At 40.2% G+C, this 19,102-nt stretch overlaps 1 protein-coding gene across 2 annotated transcripts in view; it reads left to right on the forward strand.

The window, feature by feature from the left end:
- The window catches only part of TECPR1 (tectonin beta-propeller repeat containing 1), a 428,339-nt gene extending 409,928 nt beyond the window's left edge, over positions 1-18,411 (forward strand). For both annotated transcript variants that reach the window (XM_069210138.1, XM_069210137.1), the window contains exon 25: positions 16,948-18,411. In XM_069210138.1, coding sequence (XP_069066239.1) covers positions 16,948-17,142 — 195 coding nt within the window. In that variant the 3' untranslated portion in view covers positions 17,143-18,411. The remainder of the gene's footprint in view (positions 1-16,947) is intronic.
- Positions 18,412-19,102: the final 691 nt, after the last annotated feature.

Below are 19,102 nucleotides of genomic sequence, written 5' to 3' on the forward strand. Positions count from 1 at the left end.
ACTGTCCTAACTACGAAAGATAAACTTTTTTTTTCTATTTGCACATCTTAAAAGGGATTTTTTACAGTTATTGGTGGCACACCAAACATTCCTCTGTCTTCTAAACGAATGGTTACTAGAGTGAGTATGAAACCTTCTGTGGGGCTGCCAGGCAGCAAGGCTAGTTGAGCAGGACTCTGATTCTTTATAGCAAATACATACAGAACCCTTTCCGTACTAGAACCTAACGTTGCCCGTGCCCCTCTGATTGAATGTATAAAATCCACCTTTTTGCTGTTTCTCCTATAGTTTTTTTTTTTTTTTACTTTAGTCATTTGGTATTTGGAGATCAGGGCAGCTGTTCCTTTCCAAGTATCTCCTAGGCACAAGTCCCCTAACTTAAAAATGATTACATTGGTGTATTCAGCACTTTGCAGGTTTGGCATATACTACGTAAAGTTAATTGTTTGCAGGATATATTTTTCCGTTATAAATCTAGGGGGGAAAACCCGCAAACAGCACATATTGATGCACCTGATTGGTAATTTTAGAATATCAGCTGTAATGTTCGCAGAACATTTTGCAAAGGTCCGTATGAAGGGTTGTGGTATTTCGCCAGCGCAATTGCTTGGTGTAAAAATGAGCGCATCTCACAATTACAAGAGTCTACGAGCTCGGGATAATCGGGTCTACTAAATCTGGACCCTGTAATTCCTGGCCCAGAGACACCAGACTTGTCTGTACGGCTGCGGGGCCAGGTTCTGGTGAAAGTAAGACTGCCCAGCCCCGACCCTCAGTCATGCTGCAGATGAACTGTCCCGTCCAACAGACCAAAACCTGCCTAGCACCCCTACATCCCCATGCTCATTGGCCCTGCTGCTGTCAGCGTCCGCCTTGTAAAAAGCACCTGAACATTTTGCTGTGGACCTGACTTGGTAAATGAATCTTTTCATAACTTAAAACTGTGCTCTGGTTCCAAGAAAACGTTGCAGAAAGTTGTAGAAATGTACCAACCCTGACCAAACTTGGCAAGGGATGCCTAGGTCCCCGGTGCTCAATAACGTTTGGCCAGGATGTTCCTTTGTTTACTCCTTTTTCTTGTTTAACTAAATACGTTTTTTTTTTTAATTAGTTATTTTAACTGCGGTAGTGTGTTGGTGTTGATGTAGATAACATATGCATTTTTCCTTCTAGAGGGTTTTGCTCTTTGAGCCAACCTAGCGACGGTGAGCCAGGGATTCCTCACGTAAAATTATTTACCCCATATTTATTAGATTGTTTTGGCTTAGTGGAGACTCAGCTTCAGTTCACTTCCAGATTGCATCATCTTTTCTCTTTTTTCGCTTAATTAAACAATCCGGTTTCCTGCACGGACAAAATCACTGTACATCTTCAATAGGCTGATGGTTCTATCTATGTGTAAGGTGAGGATTTTATGAATATTGCATTTTTTAAAATAAGGGAACGATTGGGGGAAAGTAGTTCTTAATTATTGTCAGCACTCTAGTTGAACATACATGAAAAAAAACCCTGTCTAACTTCAGGAGAAAGTCTAACTCGATTCGTGAGTGAAAAAAGTCTAGGGAAACATTTCAAGCTTATTCCAAGTTATGTGTAAACAGGAAAATCAACCAAATCTCTGAACATCCCATGAATAGGTGAAAAATGTGTGCTTAGTTCTCTAATACCTGCAAAATGTAATTTTTTAACATCTGAACATTTCCAACCCAAAAAACAGCGACCATTTACATCCGTGTCAAGTCCTTCTGGCTATCAATATGGAGTCCAATATATTATCATTAAAACTTACCCCGATTACAGCTGTATCATGGGATACTGCGAGGAGCCTGAGCAAATAGGTCTCCGTCGTCCAAAACACCTCAAAGTTAAATGCTGCCTCTGCTTCCAGGAACACTGCTGTAGCCTGTGTTCTTGGCGTATGTGATGAATAGGGTACACATTTTGCTTTTCATAGACGTACTTCACACAAATCTACCCTATTCAAGAAAGAATAAAAGTGGCACGACGGCCATCTATCGGTTGCCAAGAAGTTCTACTAGGATTTTGTCGGCCATGTTAATCATAGCAGCCTATATGAGACACGGTTTGTGGAGCCCTTCTTAGTTTTGAACAGCACCTTAATAATTTCCTGTCTGGCAGTAGGAACTAAGGAAACATCCATAATCACTTCAAAGAATGCCAAATATTAGAGGCTAGTAAATCAATGTATTCTTTATATGACTCAGCAGAGAATTTATTGGTGCCAGGGGCTTTCACAAGCAAATCACTTGATTAAATTTCCTCAAACACGATTTTCTTGAACTGTATCACCCTGGCAGAATTATCAGTCCACGCCATGGCAATATCTGCAAGGTATTGGCTGAGTTTAGCACTTAATAGCATAAGCCTGGATACCAGGAACCATTTACCTGCAGATGCTGACAATGTTTTTACCCTTTTAGGGGGGCTTTGATGAGCCACTTTAAAGTTCCACCTTACCATACTTTCTAATGTGTTTTATTTTTGCTTTCCTAACTGCTGATTTTGTACAGTTAATTTACAGGCATTTACATTTTGTTGTGGTACAAAACATGACACCTTACAGCCTTTCCTTTTACACACCTCTTCCGAGCAAGGTTGTCACATAATTCCCTTTACTTTTGCTTCTCTGACTGCAAAGTGAGAGGAGTTTGTAGACACCATTCCACATGTTAAAAAAGCAGCAATTTGTCAGAAGGCTTTTCCTGATATTTGACCTCTGCTTTGAAGCTCAGCAAGCATGAGAAGATAAAGAATTTAAGGACATCTTTATTTATTACTTGGACTTTCGCGACCAACCAACAATTGGCCTGTGACCCACATTTTGTGAAACACACTGATGATCTACTGGTAAATGCAGTTTCATAAGGGAGCTGTTGCGTAGTGCTTTTACTACAAATGAATGAATTAATGACAAAGATATATATAAAGTGCAACACTACCTGAAGGCATTAAGGCGCTATATGCAAATTCAAGGTAACTAGTACTATATCCCAGAAAGTCTAAAAACAAGAGATAGGCTTGATCCAATAGATGAAGGCACAGGAGTCTTCTATAACGGCCCACCCCAACCACATGATTTTTTTTTAAAAGCCAGGTTTTTTTTAGCCTTCCTAATAGAAAAGTGCAGCTCAGAGGTGACGGGGAAGGGAATTCCAAATCTTTGCTGCAGCCACTGAAAACGCTTTCTTCCCCATCCATTCTTATACATTTTGGCAATAATAACAAGGTTCTGAGACACTGATCTAAGAGACCTACACGGTGTGTACTGTTGGAACATAATTTTAATCCCCTGTGGGGGTGAACCTGTAGAGTGCTGCACGCACAGTACACATTTTTAAAGGTAACCCTTTTCTGAATTGGGAGCCAATGAAATTCCCGCGATCTGTTGGTAACAGACATCTGTTTGGGAATATCTAGTATCAGCCTAGCCGCAGCATTTTGTACCAGTTGGAGTTTGGCCAGGTTGGTTTTGTTCGCTTCTAGAAAGAGGGCTTTACAATAATCCATCCTGGATGAGATTAAGGCAAGGACCACCTTTTTCCAAGCAGTTATGGGGACATACGGAAATATCTTTCGTAAAGATCTGATGATAAAGAAGCAGTCAGACACAATGAGGTTGCCCTGATGGTCAAAGGACAGATCACTGTAAATGATGACTCCTAGATCCTGACTTCACAGTGCTGAGCAACATCCCTAAGCTTTTGGGCCACCAACTCTGACTCGAGATAGGTGAGAGACTTCTAAAAATCAACACCTCCGTTTTTTCACCATTGAGTTTAAGGCAGTTTTTGTTCATCCATGAGGCCACAGATTCTATACAGTTCCTGAAATTGGCAGCTGTGGAGTCATCATCCCTCGAAATGGAAACAATGATTTGAGTGTCATCAGCATATGACACTACCTGCAGTCTGTTGTATTCTATTCAAAGGAATCTTAGTGGGCTGCTTAGCAACTGGGAGGAAACTGGAATGTTATGATTAGATTGTAAGGCAGGCAGTTGTTGATAAGACCTGCCAGGGTTGGATGTGTATTTCTTATCTGAAGAATAAAGAAGAAAAAGAAGCATCTGTGGTGCAGCAATTTCTTTACAGTGGCGACGAGGATGGGATCATAAGGAATAAGACGTGGACCAACCCTGGCAGCGGTGTACTGTGACTGGTGGTGCGAGAAAGCGGTGATCTTAATGACCATAAATTGAATGGTGGATTTTGTGATGGATTCCGAACTCGGTTTGTCAAGTTGACCGAGTTGTGGAGGTAGCGCGTTTTTTTTTTCTTTCTTAAAGAAAAAAAAAAAGAAGAAAAAAGTTTGTGCTGTTGGGTTGGCATTTTGAATGAGGCACTTACCTGAAGAGTCTTGCGGACGCTGCCCAGAGACCGGTGCCCAGTTGGATGTGACGTCAGCGGTGTTTGCGGCAAAACAAGGGCAACCTCTTGTAGAAAGAGGTCAAAGCAACAGTAAAAACATAACAACTGTAACATATTGCCTTCGACTTTTAACTTTGCAGCGCTTTCAACTTTCAACTCTGCAGTGCTGTATTTTAGTTTACTCAACGGTGACAACGGAAACAATCAGCCTGAGGACGGTGACAACGGTGACTACTTTATTTATGTAAAAAAAATTTTTTCTCTTCTCTCGTCATATTTCATTAGTTTTTTAGATTATTTATGGGATTATTTAGGCTCATAATAGTTAAATAACTTACGTAGCAGACATGCAGTCGATTGCACCACCACCTACATTTTTAAGCATGCCTGGCGAACCAACCATGTCATGGGAAGATTGGAGGGAAGCGTTTGAAACATATTTAGAGGCTTTGGGAGGTGCCATTTTTACGGACAAAAGGAAGTTGGCTTTGTTAAAACACAATTTGGGTGTGGAAGGTAGAAAGATTTTGAAAACGTTGCCATTTGCAAATTTTGTAATGAATAACGATGGAAGGTCTGAGGATGAGGAGAATGACAGTGAGGACGATGTGTATATGATGGCGTTGGGGGTGTTGGAGGAGCATTTTAGCGAGAAAGTAAGCATTGTTGTAGAACGCCCCAAATTTTTTTCTAGGACCCAAGCGTCTCATGAATCGGTCGATCAATTTGTGTGTGCGTTACGTACGCTGGCTAAATCGTGTAGATTTAAAGACTTGCATGAAGAAATTATTAGAGATCAATTAATAAATCGTACATGTTGTTTGAAAATTCAGGAAAAGTTGTTAAATTTAAAAGATCCATCTTTGGAGGAGGCCATAGCAGTGGCTAAACGTGTTGAAAACACATCTAGGTATGTTAAGGAGTTAAGTAGAAATGATACAGAGGCTGCACTAGTACAAGCTGTAAATTCTGTGAAAATCAGCAAAAATACGACTGTAATGGATGAAAGAAAGAAATGTTTTAAATGTGGAAGCATAAAACATCTGGCATCCTCGATGAATTGTCCTGCAAGAGAGGCTAAGTGTTTCAAGTGCGACAGAAGGGGACATTTTTCGAAAATGTGTAATCAGAAAAAAAGTACTTACAACAGAAGAAATGTAAATTGTTTACAAGATGGTAATCAAGGACAACAATCGTATTCTAACGGTCAGATGTTGTGTTCCGGTGAGGAAGTGGATAACCATTTTGAAATTTTAATGCTTAATGTTTTATCCATGGAGACTGCTTATAAACCTCCTAAGTGTGCGATAAGCATAAATGGTGTGGTGATAAACGTGTGGGCTGACTCATGTTCACCTTATACCATAATTGACAAAGCAACGTGGAAAGCAGTGGAAGGTGGCGAATTGGCTAAAGCGGAAGTGGATTTGGTGGGTTATGGAGGCAACAAAATTTCTGTGTTGGGATATTTTCAAGGGGAGGTGTTATTTAATCAAAGACAGGCAATATGTGATGTGTATGTGGTTGAAAATGGTCGATGTTTGTTAGGATGGAATGAACAAAGAACGCTGAAGATTGTGTTAGATCCAAATAGTGAAAGACAGGTTTTGTCAGTAGGGGAAGAGAGTTCAGAAAAATGGAGTAAGAAGTTTCCAAATCTTTTCAATAGCGAGTTAGGTTGTTTGCAGAAGTTCCAACATCGCATTGTGCTGAAAAGTGGGGCTGTTCCCAGTGTACATAAGGTCAGGAGTGTGCCGGTTGTTCTGAGAGATGCATTAAAAATTGAATTATCTAGATTATTGAGTTTGGGTGTGATTGAGAGAATTGAAGCGTCGGAATGGTTGAGTCCAGTGGTTTTGGCCCGCAAACCTAATGGCAAGATTAGAATGTGTGTAGATTTGAGGGACCTTAACAGTAATATATGGGTAGACAGACATCCTATTCCTAATATTAATGAACTATTGAGTGGTATTCAAGGGGGAAAGGTGTACTCAACCCTAGATTTATCCAGTGCGTACCACCAAATAATGTTGCACCCAGAGTCCAGGCATCTCACGTCGTTTATAACGCCTGAGGGAGCTTTCAGATTTGTGCGCATGCCGTTTGGGCTTGCGTCTGCCTCAGCTGTTTTCCAAAGGGTTATGCAAAATCTACTGGGTGGTGTAAAGGGTGTGAGGTTTTTTCAGGATGATGTGCTAGTATGGGCAAAGGATTTACAAGAGCATGATACCATTCTGGAGAAAGTATGCCATATTCTTGAGAATGCAGGTTTGACTGTTGAGGCTAGCAAATGTAAATTTGCATGTCACAGTGTTGAGTATTTGGGCCATACTATTTCATGGAAGGGTATAACGCCCAAGGTTAATCTTATGGAAGCAATTGAGCGGGCACCTAGTCCAGTTAACAAAGATCAACTGAGATCATTCCTTGGATTAGCGGAATATTATGCTAAGTTTGTGAGGAATTTCGCTGACATAGCATATCCTTTAAGAGTGTTAATGAAAAAAAATCAAAAATATATCTGGTCGGATGAGTGCCAACAAGCGTTTGATAAATTGAAGAAAAACATTATAGAAGCAGTTGAATTAAGCCCTTTTGTGGCTCATTATCACACTATAATAACAACAGCTGCAAGCATGTACGGGTTGGGTGCGGTACTAATGCAAGTGCATAATGGAAAGGAACGTGTGGTAGCGTTCGCTTCACGTACATTGAAGGGAGCGGAAACAACATACTCTGCTGTAGAAAAAGAAGCTCTTGCTTGTTGGTGGGGCATCACGTACTTTAAAAACTATGTGTGGGGTAGAAGTTTTGAATTACGTACAGACCACAAACCGCTTGTGGACATTTTCACTACTGCAGGTGCAAGTCGTGCTTCTTCTAGGATTGCCAAGTGGTTATATAGGTTACAGGAATACACTTTCACAGTAAAATACTTGCCTGGTATAATGAATGTAAATGCGGACTGTTTGTCGAGGTTGCCATTAGAAAATGTATGTGGAGAAGAAGAGGAAGAATGGGTTGTGGCAGACCTGCAAGACATCAAGACAAAGGCTATCAGTGAGGAAGTTTGGAAGGCGGCGGTTCAGGAGGATACTGAACTTCAGGCAATAATAAGGAATTTGCATAAGTGTTGGTCTGAATTGGGTGATGAAACCAGTATGTTTTCAAATTTCAAAAGTGTGTGGTCTGAGCTGTCATTACAGAGTAATTTACTTAGGAGAGGTGATAGGTTGGTAGTGCCACATAAGTTGAGGCAGACTGTTTTAGAGATTCTACATGAGGGACATGGTGGTATGTCGGGTATGAAGAGGAAAGCCAGGGAAGATTTTTGGTGGCCAGGCATGGACAAAGAGGTTGAAAGATTTGTTAGGAATTGTGTGTAGTGACAAAACACACGTATGTGAGAGGACACCTGTCATTCCTGTACCTTTTCCTGTTAAACCATGGCAAAAGATAGCAATAGATGTGTGTGGCCCGTTTGATTTTGGTGATGGTGGAAAGTTTTATGCCATGGTTATGGTAGGTTACCACTCCAAATGGCCAGAAGTTAGTATCGTCAAAGACACTAAAGCTGGAGTGGTGATTGAATTTTGTGAGGAAATTTGGAAAAGGGAAGGTTATCCCGAGGAGGTGGTGACTGACAATGGGACACAATTTACTTTGTTTGAGTTTGAGGACCATTTAACATTGTGTGGAGTAAACCATGTGAGGACAGCTGTGGCACATCCAGGAGAGAATGGGTTAGTAGAAAGGTTTAACAGAATGTTGTGTGACAATATTCAACTGTCAATTCAGACTGGTTTTTGTTGGAGGACTGAAGTGAAAAACATGCTATGGAATTATCGGACGACTCCGCATTCGACGACACGAGAAACCCCGTTTGTTTTGTTGAAGGGAAGGAAACCGTGTACCAAAGCTGTTCCTGGTTGGATGGGGAAAGCTGGTAAAAAACGTGTAAGTGTAAGGAATCTTGCATTTAGAGTGGAGGGGGGGCAAGAGAAGTATGACGAAAGTGTATTGGGAAAACCGAAGGAATGTGTGGTTGCAGTTGGGGACTGGGTGCGAACCAGAGTATGGCATGGTGGCAGGAAGGGTTTGTCAAAGTGGTCAGAACCAAAAATGGTTGGGGGAGTGAAGTGTTATAGTGTGGTTTTAAGCGACGGTAAAAGATGGAATATGGCTGATGTTGTCAGATGCAGTGAAATGGAAGTAGCTGAGTGAAAGAAGCAGGTTGGGTGTGGTCGTGGTGTCGAGGAGTCAAGAGGGGTGAGAAGGTCACAGAGAGTATTCAAGAAACCAGAATATATGAAAGATTATTATACAGAGTAGTTGTGTTTACGTGTTTTCTTGTGTTAGTTTATGTTATTTATTGTTTTTTTCTTGTTGTTTTTAGATAATTTTGTTATTGTAAGAAGGGAGATATGTTGTATTCTATTCAAAGGAATCTTAGTGGGCTGCTTAGCAACTGGGAGGAAACTGGAATGTTATGATTAGATTGTAAGGCAGGCAGTTGTTGATAAGACCTGCCAGGGTTGGATGTGTATTTCTTATCTGAAGAATAAAGAAGAAAAAGAAGCATCTGTGGTGCAGCGATTTCTTTACACAGTCCAAAGGAACGGATGAGGCAACCCAAGGGAAAGATGTAAAGATTGAACGATGTTGGACTCGGAGGACCCTTGTGGCACCCTGTAAGGGAGACAAAAAGGGTCAGAATTTGTCTAAGATCACATCTGGTTTCTATCAGATAAAAAAGAAGCCAATAATTTTAAGGCCACCCCTCAATCAACAGGGCCTGTAAACAATCATTAAGTAGCCTGGGAGAGATGGTATCAAAGGCCACAGATAGATCCCAAAGGGTCTGCAGCTTGACCAACATCCACAAGCCGCCTAATACTGTCAGTTGCGGCAAGTAAGGCGATTTCAATGCCATGTTGGGTTTTGAACCCAAATTGAGAGCTGTCCAGCAGACCTTGTTGTTCCACATGTATTATAAGATACTTATTGAGGTGTTTCTCCAAGAGGTTAATGTGAGCATGAAGCCTCCATTCAGACAGCATCAGCCTGCCAGCATTTTCTTCCCTAAAATGGACTCAGCATGAGTGGGTTTAGCGCTTTGCTGCCTTGCATTTACCGAATTTGAAGCAGTAAGCCATATCTTGAGCCACTCTTCCTGATCGAGGAACATCAAAGTAGAGGTTCTCAGCGTTGCCTTCCAAACTCAGTTATCACCTTTGCCTTCTAATCTCAATATTGGAGAGACAGAGTGGTCGAAGGGGGTCCTTGGTAGAATATTTGAAACATTAGTACTTCCACAGAGCACCATATGTATCCAATCAGCAGTCTATGTGGGTGAAGGCGTCATTGACTGACAAAAATAATATGATCTTAGATTTAGAACAGTGCATTTGTTTCAATACCCCTCAAGCATATCTAAATCTGCAGCAGCACATTGGAAGATGATTAGGGGTCTCTTTGTGAGTGACTAGGCCTATCAAATCCCACGTTAAAAATTGTATTAAAGCTCCTGTCTAAGATGACATTGCCAGCGCTATACTTGGCAAATTTACTCAGAAAGCTGCCATAGAATCCAGTGTTGTTTAGTATTGGGATATATAATTTAAGAAGTACCAGGACAATATCATAAATTTCACCTATTACACCTTCTGGGTCAGCTTCAGTAGACTTGTATAGAATTGAACTTTTTGTTAATCATTCTGCCAACCCCCTTCTATAAGTTGTCATAGTTGACAGCTCCATTTGATATTGAGGCATTCCAGTGCTGATGTTCTGTTGCCGTACATGGTATGTAACAGTACCCAGTTGCTTAGGATTGCTTGTGGTGCACACAGCACATATTCCAGCTTAGTAACTTTGACATGCTTTTGCTGTTACTTCTCGTCCGAACACCAAATTTGTACTGAGCCCCTAAGTCTTTTGGCCACACCCTGTCGCAGATCATTGGATGCCATAAGTCAGTAAAACCTCATAATTAGGGAGGACCCCTCTCAAGGTGAGAGCAAGCATCATAAGGAATAAACCATTCCATAATCAAAACTTTGTAATACCTCATATTTCACCAGATAGGGCCCTTACCCACCACTCATAACAGGAAAAAAAGGGACTTGCTATTAGTGTGCCTAATCTATCAGTGACATTTAGCCAGTCATGCAATAGCTACTGGACATGCAACTTGCCATTGATGATTTGGATTTTCCATCATGTACAAGGTACATACTCTGAGTAGTAGCTTACACAATCAGTACTTCCTTAATGGTAATTAATTAATGAAATCATATCCCTACTCCCATAGGGACCTGATTTGGGATCATAATGTAATGCATTCACATCAGGTCATATGAGGCTTGGCAGTTCAGTTCTCGTCAGTAACCCCTGATACACAGTAGGATAGCAACACCAGTAAGTACGATGAGAGACCTGCACTACTAATAGGAAGTAAAACTTCATTGAGAATTTAGAAATTGAGCCTTGTGACCAGTCAAAGGTGAGCAGTATCAACCAAGGCCTACTCTTTTGGACGACAGGAGATACAGCACATCAATTCGAGCAAATCAATCACATTTTAGAGCAGTCATTGTAATATCAGAATAAAGATCCTTTCACTGAGCCAGAAAATAGTAGTAGGCCTGCGTATCTTTAAAATTCATATTCAGTTTAATGAATCAATCTACTGTGATTGCAAATTCAAGTGTTTTTTTCGTATTAAACATAAGCTGCAAACGTGTTTTGTTCCGTGCATAAATTGTCAAGCTGTATCCAAGCGTCAAAACGTATTAATCAACGTTGGTATTAAATTAAATAACAATGAATGGATTTGACGTTCTTGTTGGACGAATTCACTTGTGCATCAGATTGTAAATGACATTGCCTTATTGGACATCTCCTGGACTCAATCCTCAGTGAAAGTCTTATTGATGTCCTGTCACTAAACCAGCAAAAAACAATGCAATTTATGTATTGCCACTTAAGAAAGAGTTGATTGATGCCCCTGTCCCTCAGCACATCTGTCGTTTCCATTCTTTTTGCTCTGGAAACGTGTGTGAAAAAATATGGCTGATTGCAGACATGCCGACATTCTTCTCTTTAGTTTGTGCCCTTACTTTGTAGAAATAACTAGCGCATATTTAATTTTGTTGCATTTTTTTCTGTTGATCAATCAACAATGAAGTCCAGAAAAAGCGATTTGGGTGTTCATATTCTAAGAAAACTTTGTCTCTGCCCTGGTGCAGGATAGCATCCTGTCCCTATAGTTAAGTGGCATGGTTCAACTCCAAGTTGCAAGCCAAGGAGTTGTGTCCCATCTCCCCAAAAATAAAATCTGAAAAAGAGTCTGTCAATGTGAAGTTACTTCGCATGCAGTCGCTGCTCGCAGAAGGGAAAAGGGGCGTGTGGTGGCAGGGGCCATAAAAAAATGTTTTAAAAAAACACCTTTTTTTCCAGCCAGGGTGCTCCCAGGCAGACTGGAAGCCTGTTGCTGGGCTGGAGAGAGCCCTGTGCGCATGTGTGTTGTGTCGGTCCCATACGGCCGAACAAACAAACTTCCGACGACGTCATGCCAGTGGACCCGCCCACCTTTACAGAAACAACATAATAAACTGAGCTCCTGCTTCTGGCGGGGATAGAGGGAAGCGACGCTCCTCCGCCCTAGTGGAGGAGCTGCCCCTGCTCGCATGTGCCGCAGATATGTTCCTAGATCAGAAATGTCACACGTAGGGGCTTTATACCCATCAGCAGCTTCATCTTGGACATTAGCAGCCATAGATGAAGTATTTTTCTTTACAGAAGGTTATTTTTAGTCAGGTTTGCCTTGTTCATATCATCATTAGACACCAAGATGTGTGATTACAGCTGAGTGCAACCTGTTATTTTCTTGACACCTACCATGGTACTGTTAACATCTCAGAAACAAGGAATCAAAGTAATTTTTGCATTTTGTGCAGAAGCAGGGAACTGTTGTCAGGCAGAGCTACTCACCAAGGAGGAAGAAGGCTAAAAAAAGGCGACCATGATGTGGTCAATCGTCAAACAATTACTGATTGCTGGTAAGGCAATGGAGCACTGCAGTAGACAAGCAGCAAAACACTGCAAAGGGATAAGTGAGGTAGTAAATGATTCACCATCAATTTTAGGATTGGAAGCAGAAGAGTGCAGGAGCTGGCCAGATAGTCACACACCATGGTCGTTCCTCCTTTGTCTCTGGTTTCCTTCAGCCCTGCATGATGTAACTCAGTTCAAGTGCAGCTCAATAAGCAAACTGTAACTGCCATTTAGAGGCCAAACTCGACTTTCGATTCGACTCTCTGTCAGGCCAGGAAGCCAGAGTACATGCGTCCGGTACCAGTGGCCCCAGCATTCCAAGGTAAGCGGTCAGGGTACGGTAGCTTTTCATTCATCCCCATCACTGCAGTGCACCAAGGTGATGTCTTCTGAGTGAAGTTGGTGTGTGTACAGGAGGTATAGTGGAAATAAAATGTATTGCCTCTTTATCAAAATGAATAACTGTACATACATGGCTGGGTAGCAGCAACAGCATGTCAGGACGATGAGGAGGACTACTCCATTTGCTGTTGGCCCTGCCCTCTACCACCACCTCCCCGTCTGGAACTACAAAAAGGCTGGATAGGTAACTAGACCGGTTGTCAGGAGCCTTGTTTGTTAGGTTAGACCCCTTGAAAAGCCCAGGAATTTTCAGCACTGGTGGCGAAATGGAGAATCTTGGGAAAGTAATCCCATCGAGAAAGCCACAACCAGACTATCCATAAAGCATTCTAGAATCCCACTTTGCTTTGTAGAGCCTGGCTCAGCCTAAAAGCATAGCCTTCAATGGCACCTGGACGTCTTCAAAGCCCAGTAGCATTTATATAAGTATTTTGTTTAGCAACGCTAGTACTCATGGCATGACTGACACAGTCTGTTGTGTCCAGACCGACTTTGAGGGATTGGGAGGCTGAATGTTGTATGGCTTTAGCAAGGAAGCCCAAAAGTCTTCAGGGAGAGTGAGAAAAATGTTGGTCGCCATGTCCCAAAGTGTGTGTGGGCCATGACCCAACAGGCAAACAGCGTTCAATGGATGTTGGGCCGAAGTGCCAAAAGAAAAAACTATTTGCATGGAGTGTCAGTTTCTTCGGATTCTTTATCAGGAGGAGCAATGGGAAAAGCACTCAATTCAGCAAAAGCTATTTGCTTGCATGGAGAGTGAGAGGAACCAACTGAGTGGCTTTGGTTTCCCTCCGGAGGTGGTGGATGTTGTTTTGGCAGCTCACTGGCCATCTACAAAGTCCATCCAGTCTGGCCACCTGGTTGAAGACAGACATTTTGATCCTCTTCATGAAACACTGAGTAAAAATCTTTTGTTTATTTTGTCTGTAGCCCAACAAGAGTTTGCTTATGGACACAGTTAAAGGTTGCCTAACAACCCATCCAGCCTTTCTTCAATGCATGTCCAGCCGTTTTTATTTAAGCTACCTGCTGAGATATAGTTCTTAAAAGGTATTTTGTGCATGTTTCCCCTGCCTCTTCCATTATGCAGTAGTGGAACTCTGAATCGATCCTTACTTTTTAATGAGTGTTAAAGTTGAGCTTTTGCATAGTTGCACACATAACATCATAGCAGTGAATTTCAGGCTTTATCTGTTCAGCCGCCAGACACAACCTTTTATTTTTGACAAGTTGGTGTTTCATACTTGAGCTTCCTTTTTGTTGACCCTGATGTCACCTTGTACAGTGAAGCAGTTCATTACACTCCCAAATTGTTCTCTTCACCAGATTCCTCTAACGAGAAGGCGAGGCAACACAAGCTGCATCTTAAGTGGGCCCTTTATTTCTACAGATATATGACTAAGGAGCGCTAGTTGGACGATCAACTCTTTGGTGTATTCACTGCTGTAACCAAAGGAAACCCAGTAATAAAACCAACCTTATTGAGGTTGGATATCCTTTGTAGTAAGCTGTGTTAAGCTATGGCTAAAACAGATCCCCCTGGTAGTGCTTGTACTCATTCCACAAAGGGAACAGCTGCAAATATGGCATTTGCTAGAGGTGGTGTGGTTTAAGACTTCTGGCAAGCCGCTACATGGCTGTTTGTACATGCTTCCACTGGGCATTACTGTATTGACTGTCAAGTCCGCAGGAAGGGCCTTTTGCATCATCTAGTTGTGAATGACCTCCTGGTATAAAGTCCACTCCTCATACCCACCACCATTTGAAGGAAACTGTTTTGCTATTGATTCAAAAGATGAAGAAGATGTGCTTAGAAGTATCCATCAAAAGAACAATCTGCTTACCTTCAGTAACGATCTTTCAGGCGGATGCTCTAACTGAAGATTCCTCACAGCCTAACCATTCTATTGAGTAGACTTCTGGTAGTGGATAAGGTTCCAAGTTATGGATCGCAAACTACTGATATCCAAGTTTGCCGCTCGGCATCTGATTTTGCGAAATATGTTGTTATATTGACATCAGCGCATAGGTGTGTCACCTTTAGGAAGTGAGATGGAGGATCACCTTGTCTGATGGCGCCACCTGCTGGAATGCTTGAGCTACTACAGAATACTTTTTCTGACCCAGTCTGACGACACACAAGAGGATTCTAAAGGTCTGACATCTGCAGTTAGACGTAATATCTACCAGAAGGATATTTAAGGTTGTTCAAGGTAGTTAACTTTTTCTCTCTGACGATTTCCTATTCAGAAGATACATTTATGGTGATGTGTCGTTTTCTGTTGGGGCCCAAGCCTGCAAAATTATTTTCCTCAGGAACTGAGAGAAGCTCAACAGCTCTTTACAATGTGTCTTTCCGCTAATCTTTTGTTTTTTTTATCAGCTACTCTGATCGTGGCTTGCCTAGTTGTTATTGTAAAACGACTCCAGCCACCTCTATTAAATCAAACATTTGAAGAAGTTAATGATCTCATTTCACCTAATGAAGCAGATAGGGAAACAATGTTAAGTTCATTAAAAGGAACTGAGTTGAATGTTGCAATGCCACTCCAGGTGATCGTACAGTTAGTGAAAGACCTAGCTGGGCTTATGGAAAAATCAGGAGCATGGATGGACCTGAATGGGAGATTCCTGTGAAAAATGGATAGAAGCACTAGGTAATGTTAGCTTCAATGATTGAGTAAATATTACTTGTCATGGCCACAGTTCTACATGAGATCTCAAGATCTGTTGAAGGCGACAAGAATGCCTTTTGGGATTTACTGGTCACCAAAGAACATGAAGGCCTGCCAGTGTCTGATGGGTGCAAGCAGGAGGAGAGTTCTTTGAAACATTTATTTGGATCCCAATCTTAAGGCTATATTCTCTGGCAAAAAGTGAATGAAAGCTTGGAAGTGAGTTTGGATAACCGAGTTAAGTTGGATACAAGTTTAGTTGTATAAGGATGTACAGGTAAAACCTTGAGTCTGATAAGCATGGTTTTAGTTTATAATGCACTTGGAAAGCCTGAAGCAGGCCTTTTACAAAGTTCAAAATTATAGACCATTTGATTAAATTTTGTTGAGGCACAAATTTATAACAACACTATAGAATATTTATATTGCAGAGTTGACTTCTGCATCCAGCATTCTTCTCCTTTATCTGATTTACCCTGTCTTGATTTTTAGTTCTTCACTGGTTTCCCCCTTAACAGACGTTTCTTGGAGCAGCTTTTGTACAATTAAAATAATAATACATGATTTTAGGTTGGATCTTGTCTTGGAATATTCAATCTGTATAGCTGTCTGTTGTACTAATATAAATTCATTCATTGTGGAAGATACCATCTATGATGCTTTTCTGTCCAGTGGCATTTATGTTGGTATTCAACTCTAAATATAAAAGCCTGTAATGCGGAAAAAAAACCAACATGACATGATCAAGGCAGCTGTGGTTGTGATGGTTCCTATGAGCTGAAGATAGTATTTTTTACATGTATTGCAAAGTTGTTGGTGATACTACTGGAGCAAATCAGAGATGGGGCAATGCTGAACTGCACAGAAGCTAAATGAGTGGGGGACTAACATAGTGGCTAAGATGTTCCTGCCAGGTCTTGGAAAATGAGTGGTTTCTCTGGTATTGTATTTTTTTAATCGAAGGTTGTCCATATTTTTCCTCTCTTTCCCTTGCTAGCTAGTATTTCTGTTTTAGGAGTAATTGTGTAAGGTTGCAGCACATGTTTATGATTCAGCTCAACACAAAAGTAATGTCATGACAATATCCTAGAATTTAAACAGGAAGGTAGTAAGAACATTGGAAGAGTTTTCCTTCAAATTACAAGCACAAGTTGTTTGTGATTGAAATTATTTAGATTACCAGGTGTTGGGCTATAACCCAAGTATCCTGTATGATGCCCTTTTCATACTCGTATCAATGAAAACAATAAAAATATATTTAAAAAAAAAGAAAGTATTTAGATAACATGGTTTTGAGTTTATTTTTTGTGACTGATCAAACACGGAGCAATAATGTGACAAAGAACAGATGTGGTGAACTAATTTAGAAATAATGTAAACAAAAACATTTGTGAATTACCTGTGCTGTAAATTAACCTTTACAGGGAGGATGGGAGCATATCACTGTGCGAGGAAATGCAAAAGCGGCTCTGAAACTTGTCACACAGGAGGATACCAACGGCCAGCCTTCTAAAGGGACTGAGCCTGATGCTCAAGAAAGGAATGGAAAAGAATTCCAGCCTAGAACAACCTTGTTCGTCGAAGATGAGAATCTCAGTGGGAACGCAGTTCATTGCTAGAGACTCGTTTTCTAGGTTCCAAACACTTTTCTCTCCAACTGTAGGTAACATTTGAAAGGGCATTTATTTAAACTGACCATATGGTGGGTTTTTATGCATAGTAATATAAAATTGAGAAGTATTTTTTTGTTTACAAATACATATTTATGAGTAAGGGTTCAGAGAGAATCTTAAATCTGTAGCACTTTTTAATGTGATGCTCGGTGCTGTGATAATGACATTTGTAAAGTGGGTTTCTGGGAACTGATATATTTATTGCAATATTAAGCTATTCATTATAAGACTACTGATTATGTACATGCTGTTTAGAATGAAATTCACTGCTGCAAGTGTTGATCCACCAAATGCTAAAATCCAGATAGATTTCCAGGAATGTTCACATTGGAAATGTTTAAGACAAAATGTACATATGGTAAATGTTAATGGAAATAGATTTTTTTACCCACCATGGAAATCATTCTGCTTCAATTATTTACTTGGACAGTGCACCCAGCCCATTTGTTTCTAGGGCACTATTTACAATTGAAAGATGTTTCAGAAGAAACTAATTCTACATGGTAAAGGGTTTCAAATAAGCAATTGTTACATTTCGTCCTAAATCACCTTCTTCACTTCAAGTCTATTAACTATACGTAATGTTTTTATATGCAGTATGTTTTTAGAAAATAACTTTGTATTTATTTTCCCTTTAACTTTTGACTGTGAAATTCCTTAAGGTTTCAGCTATACAGTTTCTAAATCTTTTAAGTAGGCCATTTGTTAAATTGCTTGTTAGAAATATGTTCTAATACTAAAGTCTCTTTTCCACTTTGACTTGCTGTTCCTTTCCTAAAAAAAAGAGTGAACATTTTGTACACAATGTCAAGATCCTAAATTAGTGGCAATCATTCTCCCAAAAGTATGGTACTTCAATGAACGCTACTAACAATATAAACATTTTATGTGCTAACTTATTCTGTTAATAGTTTGAAAAATCAGACAATGACAGAAATTTAGTTTTTGTCCTTTAATTTCGGTAAATGCAGTATTAGTCATGTATATGCTACCAGGTCATTTCATAATCAAAACTATTCACTCAAGAAAGGTGGAAGTGTACCAGAGCTAACTTATTTCCAAATGTATTATTTGCTCCAAAATATATAGACTTGACGGTTTCAAGTACCGTCTATGCATTGAAACAATCACTACTATTAATGTAATACAGTACTCAAAGCCCAGCATGCAAAAGGCAAATGCAAATGTTCATACACAAACAATTTATTTCAGCAATCAGCCATCAATGACCATAGTTTGATTGTTTTAGACTTTTTCATTTGAACCTCTAACATTTGTGGTTAGAATTTATTTTTCCACCATGAGAAAACGTGAAGTTTGAATTCAAGAATTACATATGTAGTTGTTTTTTTGTTAGGTGGAAGTGCTGCGTAAATCACTCATGAGACTAATTTCCTTTTACACAACTTACACTTTCACATTCAGAGTTGCTATCAATTTTCTGAAAATTGTTCCACAAAGCATGTTTTGCTTTATAGGATGGTAATGACTCTGATATTGGAACAGTTTTTTATGGGGCATTCTATATTGTTAAGAATATAGTCAAACTAGCCACTCTATTACCAAATGTATGCTAGATGTGTTCTCTTGATACCAGTCCATTTAAAAGATATTGCCTCTAGCTTGTGTTGGCTCTGCTCACTCTTCATATTGTGAAATACTGGTGTAATGTTAATTTCACATTTCTTTGTAACAACGTGTATTTGAACTGCTGCTTCTTTGAAACAGATGTTTTTAAATGTATTTACAGAGTTTGGTAAAACAGAAATAAACTAAGAAATGGGTATGACTATAGTGATGTTAGTCTTTCAAAAAACCCTTGTCACTGGTAATCAATCATAGTAGATTTATAAAAACTAATTCTGGGTGGGTAGATCAGTTTGAGCCCCTTTGCATAAACAGTTAG

This window comes from Pleurodeles waltl, chromosome 10 (genome assembly GCF_031143425.1).
Source record: "Pleurodeles waltl isolate 20211129_DDA chromosome 10, aPleWal1.hap1.20221129, whole genome shotgun sequence".
NCBI classification, from domain to species: Eukaryota; Metazoa; Chordata; class Amphibia; order Caudata; family Salamandridae; genus Pleurodeles; species Pleurodeles waltl.